Genomic DNA, 8,830 nt, shown 5'->3' on the forward strand with positions numbered 1-8,830 from the left:
TCTTGAGAACGGGAGAACTGAGGACTCATAAGACTGTGTGAGATTCCCACATAGGAAGAATCTATCCAGTTTTTCTGGAATGTTGCAGAAACCTTGTCTTCTATTATTCCAAGTAAAGGCTTCATTTTTTGTCTTGAATTCCATCAAGTTACACTTATGTGTCCATTCTTTGAAGTCTTGACTTGTTTGGGAAATTTTTTTATTACCCCCCCCCCCCATTTTTCCTTGGGATCTAAGATGGGATTGAAATCCACACCTATTATGTATGTTTGATCGATGTCACTTGAAAGGAATTCCTCAATTTCATTCCGCACTTGTCTTTTTGCTTGTGTTTGGATAGGTCCATAGACATTAATTATAATAAATTTTAAGTTGCTTTTAATGCTTATAGCCTAGCCGCACATCCAGTTTGGGCTTTTGCTAATTAGTTTAAAGGATATTAGCCTAGGATCCCATATGATGGCCAATCCTCCCGAGGCTCCACAAGCAGTTTGTCCTTCTATTTCTCTGATACCTAATTTTTTGTTGAAGTTTGTCATCTCATTGTTATTTAATTTAGTTTCATGTATAAAGAATATTTCTGGATTGAATTTAGCTATGCAACGTTTAAAGATATGTTGCTTGTTAGGGGCATTCAGGCCCCTAACATTCCAAGTAAGGAGTTTCATAACTCCATGGGAAGTTCCTTCCCCTTCCCTGTCTCAAAAAGGTTTGTGATTTTAATCTGGCCAGCAACGCATCCTGCTTTGATTAATAATTCCACAATTGATTTTCTCCCTCTCTATTTTAGTTCAGTAGCATAATCCGAGGGTGAGCAGGTTTCTATGGTTTTAGCTATCCCTAGGTTGTCCATCTTATCCATTACTAAATCATATTTATGGTCCTGTAATTCTTCCTTGGTTACATTAAGTTTGAATAATTTTCTTGCTAACAATACTTTTTGTGATGCCAATTCTTCCTCATCTGCTATTTCATTTATGAATAGCTCAATGAGGTCATTTGTAACTTCATTGCCAACATACTCAAGGATACATTTGTTTTCTCTTTCCATCCTTCTTCCCTTTCTATATCCTTTTCGTTGTTGTTATTATTGGAGTTCTTTTTCTTTTTACTTTTTCCTTTTTTATTTTTTTTCCCTTTTTTGTTCTTGTTCTTTTTCTTTTTTTTTTAGAGCATCTTGCCTTCTCTATTGTGTGTGGTGTGGGATGGTTTTCTGATTCCACATTGTTATCCTCCTTATTCTCGATATCTCCTATTGTTTCCTCCTGGTTATCAACATTTACTCCATTCATCAGGGAGTTGTATTCTTTTCCGATATCTTCGCTCCGTTCCTTTGAATCATTGTTTACTAATGGAATTGCTTCATGCTTAGATCTTTCTTTGTTCTCTATATCTTTCCCTCTTTGTTCAATCACTAGTTCTTTAGGGATGTTATCGTTGTTTTCTATCTTTGTTTTATCTCTTTCATATTCTACCATTTTTTGATTGTCTACTAGTTCCTTAGCCCTAGGGTTTTGTTTATGGAACACAAATCCTCCTTTTGGGTTGAATTTTATGTTTATACCCTTATCAGCTCCAAGATCTTTTTTTGTCTTAATACTTTTTCTCTCAATATTCTGAACAGGGAAGATAACTTCCTTGGCTGTGATATCGCCCATAAAGATCTCTGGATGAATCTGGTATATCGAATGGTTTGTAATGATTTTGATGGGTTCTAATTTCTGTTTGTCTATCTCAATGCTAGCTAATATTTTTATGTCAGAGGAAACCATGTAATTTTCCTCCATACCCTCAAATCCTCCTAAAAAATCCCCTAATTTTTTTAGGGTATGATTGTGGATCAATTCTACTAGCATTTTAGGGAGCTGAATCCATTAGGCACCCTAAGCTTTTCAAAATCTTTAGGCGAGAAATTAGGTTTCCAATTAAAAAATTTGAAACAATAACCTTTAAAGAATCTGTGATTATTCCTAAGTAAATGATTTTTAAGTTCACATGAATTGCATTTAATAAACAGAAAATCATCTTCCAAACAAGTAATACTTATCTGGTTTTTTGTGGTGGACTTCAACCAATGGAGGACATTAGAGGTCGACGCTCCAAATCCAAACCATTTGCCAAAGAGCCCAAGTTCATTGTAATGGTCCCACAATACATCTATGTGTTCGTTGCTTATTATCACTATGTTATCCACCCTATTGCACAGTGGCTTCTGAGTGGTGTTTGAGCTTTATTTAGGGTTATATCCTTCCTTGCACCGGGTCTGGACTATTGACTTTGAGCTTGTCGTGGTGGGTATTCTTAACCCTAATTTTATTCTGTTAGCCCCTGAAGCAACATCGTTTTGGGCTCGAGAGATTCTCTTCGAATGGATGTGTGGTAAATATGAAACATTGCCATTGTTAGGGTAACATTTATCCCGAGAAGCCTTCGAGATGGTAAGAAATTCCCCTCTCTTCTATGTTAAAGGATTTTCCTATTTTTTTAATGGTGCCCTAGGGTTCTGTTGTGTCCTACTCCAAACCGGCTACGCTATAATTGAGGGAGAATCACCAGTGTTTCTCTGGCCGAATGGGGGACCCCTTGGAACCCCGACAACCCTTTTGCATATATCATTAAGTTGTAAATTAATCAAATTTGCTCATGTGGCGCATGATTTAGAGGCATTCAAAGCTACAAATCTGTTTGAGGTGCCCACAACATTTTTATGGACCCTCTGTAAATTAATTCCGCTCTGCCATTTTCGATTATTCCTCCCCTTCTTTCGAGGATGTTTCGAGGGTTTTGCAGAAATGAATCTGCTTATCGCATATACATCTGCTATTCACATATTCGCTTAGTCATTTAAGTATGAGAATTATAAATAAAAATATATTAATATCATATTAATAATAAAATATAAATAATAATACAATTTTAATTTTAGTATATTATATTATTATTAGTAAACAATTATATTTTTACTAATAAAATTTCATTATTATATTATTATTATTTTCTCATTAATATTTCAATTTTTTCTTTAATTATTTTTTTTTTTTTTGAAAGTTTTCTATTTTAAAAATTATATTAAAATGAAATATATATTATATACTTTTTTGTCATATATATATATATATATATATATATATATATATATATATATATATATATATATAATCAAATTATCAAAATTTTATTAAAATTAATCTTATATATAATTATTTTCTATATATATAAATTTAAATATAATATATCTTAAACCCCAATGTAGTTAGATTAAGAAAGACTAAAATTAGTCTAATAATGGAAACAATTAAAAGATGTCCTTGATTACATCTTGATTACATATTCATCTTTGCTATTGTTAAATTTATTCATCTTTTAAAGATACAAATAGGTTTCATAACTATAAAACAAATTATTTGTGTAAATGTCAATCAACCTTTTACAAAATACATATAATTAACTTCTATGTACATATAATTTTAAAATAAAATATACTATAAAGCCTAATGTAGCTAGATTAAAAAAAAATTGGTTAAAAGACCTCATTATTAAATATTCTTCTTTATTATTATTAAACTTATTTGTATTTTAAAGATACATATAAGTTTCATAGCTATAAAACCAATAATTTGTATAAAAGTCAATTAACTTTTTACTTAATTCAACAACTATTTATTAATCTTTCAAATTTATTGTAACGTCAAAAAAATTTCAAAGAGATCCATTCAATTGAAATTGTGAGACATGGAATCTTCCACAAAGTACAAAATACTAAATTAAATTTTATTTTTATTTTTTATTTTATTAAAATAAAAAATATTTTTACTTTATTAAAATAAAAGATATTTTTATTTTAATTCTTTAAATAAAAGCCTTCCACAAAGTACAAAATACTAAATTATTTTTTAATTTTTATTTTATTAAAATAAAATATTTTTTTACTTTATTAAAATAAAAGATATTTTAATTTTAATTTTTAAATAAAAAACTTCAAAAATAATTGCCAAAATTATAATACAAACGGAAATATCCCAACTTTACAATCAGCACCGACAGTAGTTGCTCACGAAGGATCGTGCACAAAAAACACGTGAAAGAAAACTTTGTTAACCATTTTCAATTCAAATGTAAATATTAAATATTTTTTGTTTACCATTTTAACATTTTCGGTATAAACTATCTAAACTGATCCGGAAAAGTGAACAGGAAATTTTGACCGGCAATTCTATTTCTGGAGGCCGACACTTTTTTGAACTAAAATGTCCACAATTATCATATGTTTCTAGAAGGCTGTTTATGGATGCTTAATTTTATACAGCTTCATGTAAATTTTAAATTTTAAGGGAAAAATTAAAATTAAAATCTCTCTTTAATTTAATGGAGCGGCAGTTTTATAAATACTAAAAATAAGTTTCAATTAAAAAGAGGGTTAGAAATAAGCAGTCACTTGCTTATTAAGAGAAAAAACATATGATTTCATCATATTTTTCTCTCTTTCTTATTTGTCTAGAATTTTTTTTATAAAAAAATATTATTAATAATTTCATTTAAAAATATTGTTTAAAAAGATTATTTAGAAATAAGTAACAATTTTATTATCTATAGACGAGCTATCAATTTTTCACAATTCATAATGTTGATAGCTGTTCTTTTGAGTATGATTGTGTTTGTTTTTTTGCATCAGCATTTTGGACCATACTATGTGATCCATTCCATGCAAACAACATACACAATCATACCCACAAAAAACAGCTATCTATCTATAAACCACTAACTTAACAAATTACTACTTAAAAATTGAATAAACAGCCACATGAACACATACCTAATTAGCTATAATTAATGCGATGAGGCATCTTTTCACCACAGTAATGTACTTGACTGGATACTGATTATGGTGTAATTACAACACCCACTATGCAGATTGGAACAAGTGAAAGACAAGACCGTAGCTTTTGGCAGAAAAATGTCTTTTGATGGAGTTTATGTCTTCAGCAAAATAGAACAGAAAGAAGAGAGGCCGCGGCTATTCTGGTTTCAAAACGGATCTTTGTACAATGTGATAGTGATGTGTTAGTCAATCGCAATCATTTATTGCAAAATCGACAGCGTGAAATCAATTCGTACTACCATTTTGAAACCAGAATAGACATATCCAGCAAGAAGAGAAAACTGCACAGTAATAAGGCAGGAGCAAATAAAAAAAGAGATTGCTTGTAGATTCCAAGAAGGATATTAAACGTTTCAGGTGGATGCCACGAGCTGCGCACCAAGGAAATGTACTCCTGTGACAGGGGAACTTTATCCCCTATCTCCATGATGTTGAATAAGGCTTAAAGTGTTTCATCTCCTTGTTGTAATGAGGTTAAAAACATTCTGTAATTGTTTCTCCATCTGTCATGTTCTGTTATCTCTCTCTCTGTGAGAACAATTGTTATGAGAGGAAAAGACTCTCTGATGAGAGCCCCTAAGTTTTAATTGAAATGCTCTGGAGTTAAATATGTCTATTCTTGGAACGAAAATATGGAAGAGTGTGGGTTGTTTGCTGCCTAGATTGGATACCGGTTCTTTTGAACACCTATCCAGGACTGCGTTAACTTGTACAGATTAACCAAACCAAACACGCAAATCATCAATTATGATATTCTCTCAGCTTATCAAAAACTTTGGAAGAAAGATTTATTATCAGACGGGAACTGTATGGACTAGTTTATTCTACACTGTTTGAAACAAATCTGCACTATTCTATAATTTAACAGTTTATAGAACACTTGTGCAGTTATGAGAAAGCAGCATACTCACATAGTTCGAATCCAATTTTAAAAGAAAAATATGCACTAACAAAGAGCCACTACAAAGAGAACATATAGGTAACAGATATCAAGTTTTCACAATCTATAGAATAAGAATCAATTGTTTCTGCTTGCTTTTTATCTATGATAGATCACGAACCGAAACATTAATATCAGAATATTTCACACAATCTAATCTGGAAACAGCTAAATATAAGTAACAGATATTAAGCTTCTACAATCTATATAATAAGAATTAACTGTTTATGCTTGTTCTTTATCATTCTGACAAAACAGCTGATCCTTCCCTCTAAAAGCTGAACAAAAGCAGAGAACACAACCAGAAGTATAACCTGTGACAAAGCAACAGATTTCTGCTACCAAGAGGAAAAGGAAGGCGGCATAGCAGCTAGTTCGAAGCAACAAATTTGACCTACATCACACCACTAACTTAGGTATTCAAGCTTGGTCTATGTCCTAAACCTGCGGCTGCACTGGCAGTGGCCTTCATTGTGCTCCCTCCTACCATCATAGCAATCTTGGCCTTGTCCTTCAACTCTATCATTTTCTCCCTCGCCTTTCTTCCCTCCTCTCCTTCCATCAATTCCCTCACTGCTCTTTCCACTTCTTCTCTCCTCACAAAACCGGTGCTTTCCATCTTCAAATCTATTGCTACTTGGATCTGCTTCACCAGTATGACCTTGTTCATCCTCTGTTCGGCAAACAGGGGCCAACCGATCATTGGAACTCCATGCGACACGCTCTCCAGCGTAGAATTCCACCCGCAATGAGAAAGGAACCCTCCCGTAGATGGGTGAGAAAGGATCCGTACTTGAGGGGCCCAATTTAGAAGCACAAACCCACGGTCCCAGGTTCGACTCTGAAAACCCTCCGGTAAAAGCTGAGAAATGTCAGTTTCCAGAGAAGAGGAGTCCCCAGATTTGTACCCGCGTATCACCCACAGGAACCGGTGGCCGCTGGCTTCGAGTCCAATCGCCAGATCTATGATTTGCTGCCTCGAAAAAATGGCGCCGCTTCCAAATGCCACAAACAGAACGGACGATGGAGGCTGCTCATCTAACCATTTGAGGCACCTAGACTCGTCGTGAGCATCAGACTCTGTGACCATCAACGGGCCTATTGGATAGATGGTGGGTGTTGCAGGTGTGCCTAGGATTTTCATGGCTTCCTCCTCTAGTTCAGCAAAGGTGTTAATGAGAATTCCTGATGCTTCCTTGAAGCGGGAGGCATGGTGGACCACCCATTTAAATGCAGAATTCGATCTGTCCTGAAGAGGAGTGAGCAGATCTCTGGCTGGAATCAGCGGTAGCCCTGGTATCTCCACATCAAAATCGGCGTCTTTAAATGAAACTTTTATCTCCGAAACGAGCTTGGGAAGATGTAACATTAAGCAGACAAGAGAAGCAGAGGCCGGAACGAATAGATAAGATGGCACCTTCAGCTTGGCGGTAACGTCGAGCAGGTCCGTACAGAAGAAGTCTGTAATAAAAGCAGAGATGGGCGAAGATGAACGCGACGATTGAAGAAGAACTTCTTCAATGTGTGGCTCTGCTTTCAGCACGAACTTCGAAACACTGGTTTCTATTTTCATGTCTGGCTCATCTTCATCCACAGTGATGTGAGGAATCTCTGTAATACGTATGTCGAGAGCAGAGGAGGCCAATCGTTCAAGAAGTGCAGGTGGCCGAGATGTCCACAACCACCTGCTGATGATGAGGGTGATGGAGAAGCCATGAAACTCACAGAGACGCTTTGCAAACTCAGCTAACGGAAGGAAATGCCCCATCCCAGCGCTGAGGGGAAAAATGGCGAGATGTGGCTTCTCCATCGAAGGCAGAGAGAGCTACTGGAACTGTAAATTGTAAGCAAAAGAATAGCCACAAGGTACTAATTAGCAGATTCATTCATACGGATGTCCTTAAACAAAAAAATTAACACTACCGTAGACTGAACATTCTAGAGTAATGGAGAGGTCCCACAGTGCTGTCGGTTCCTATGAATATAAATAAAATGTTTTTAATAATAAGGTTTTCATTAAAAAGAGTATACATGTTTGAAGTTAAAAGAAATTAATTTAAATACATAATATATATATTGTATTGTCTTTTTCTTATAGGTATGAAATGACATATACCTATTTTATATTTAGATAACGACTCTATTATATGATCTCTTTTTATTAATGGTTAAACATATTTTATATTATAATATATAATTTTTATATTTTAATTTCAGTATATTACAAAAAAAGATTTAGTTCAAGATATGAGCATTATTATAATAATTTATAATACTAATATTTCCTTTCAAAAAAGAAAAAGTCCAAATCTTATTCTATTATTTATTTATTATGTTGAATACTTACAAGAATAATAAAGGAAAATAGAAAGATCACTAAAACATCAAATAATAAAACAATATATTAATAATAGATTCCAACTTCAATCCATCTACTAATTCTAATCTTAAAGCATTCATCCTAACTACTTCATATTATTTAATCATATGCAACATCATTCAATACCATCTAATCAAATGCAATCACATAGATAAAACAATTGCATCTTATGAGTAATATGGTTATAATAATAGAATGCTTTCAATTAATTTGTTTGTACATTTACAGACTGTGTGCAAATTTCATTTCTCATTTACTCATTTTCAACTTTAAATTAAAATAATCTATTTTTTTAATTGTTAATAGAATGTCATTTAAAAAAAAAAATTGATTATAAATCTTAAGTAATTTTTTTCTCTCATTTTTCAATTATAAATTCACATTACTTTTTGTTGTAATAATTCTTATTTTATAAGATTTGTTATAATTCAAATTCACAGCTTAAATCATTATGAAATGTCTCAAAATTAATTTATATCTGAATTTGTATTCTATATGCATTGTAGACTTATTTAATTCATAGCTTAGATTAGATATTTCTTGAAAACCTATTTATTTCATTCTACATTTAAATCTTATTCTTGAACATCCTTTCATTTATATACTTAATTAAATATTATATATTGATTAT

At 32.7% G+C, this 8,830-nt stretch overlaps 1 protein-coding gene across 1 annotated transcript; it reads right to left on the reverse strand.

Annotated features, from left to right (window-relative positions):
- Positions 1 to 5,910: 5,910 nt before the first annotated feature.
- Positions 5,911 to 7,695, reverse strand: LOC131030868 (UDP-glycosyltransferase 72B1-like). The gene has a single exon (XM_057961812.2). It carries the CDS (start codon positions 7,627 to 7,629, stop codon positions 6,232 to 6,234), a length of 1,398 nt encoding a protein of 465 aa, XP_057817795.1. The 5' UTR covers positions 7,630 to 7,695; the 3' UTR covers positions 5,911 to 6,231.
- Positions 7,696 to 8,830: the final 1,135 nt, after the last annotated feature.

The sequence above is a fragment of the Cryptomeria japonica genome, unplaced genomic scaffold, assembly GCF_030272615.1.
Source record: "Cryptomeria japonica unplaced genomic scaffold, Sugi_1.0 HiC_scaffold_1290, whole genome shotgun sequence".
In the NCBI taxonomy this organism is placed as follows: domain Eukaryota; kingdom Viridiplantae; phylum Streptophyta; class Pinopsida; order Cupressales; family Cupressaceae; genus Cryptomeria; species Cryptomeria japonica.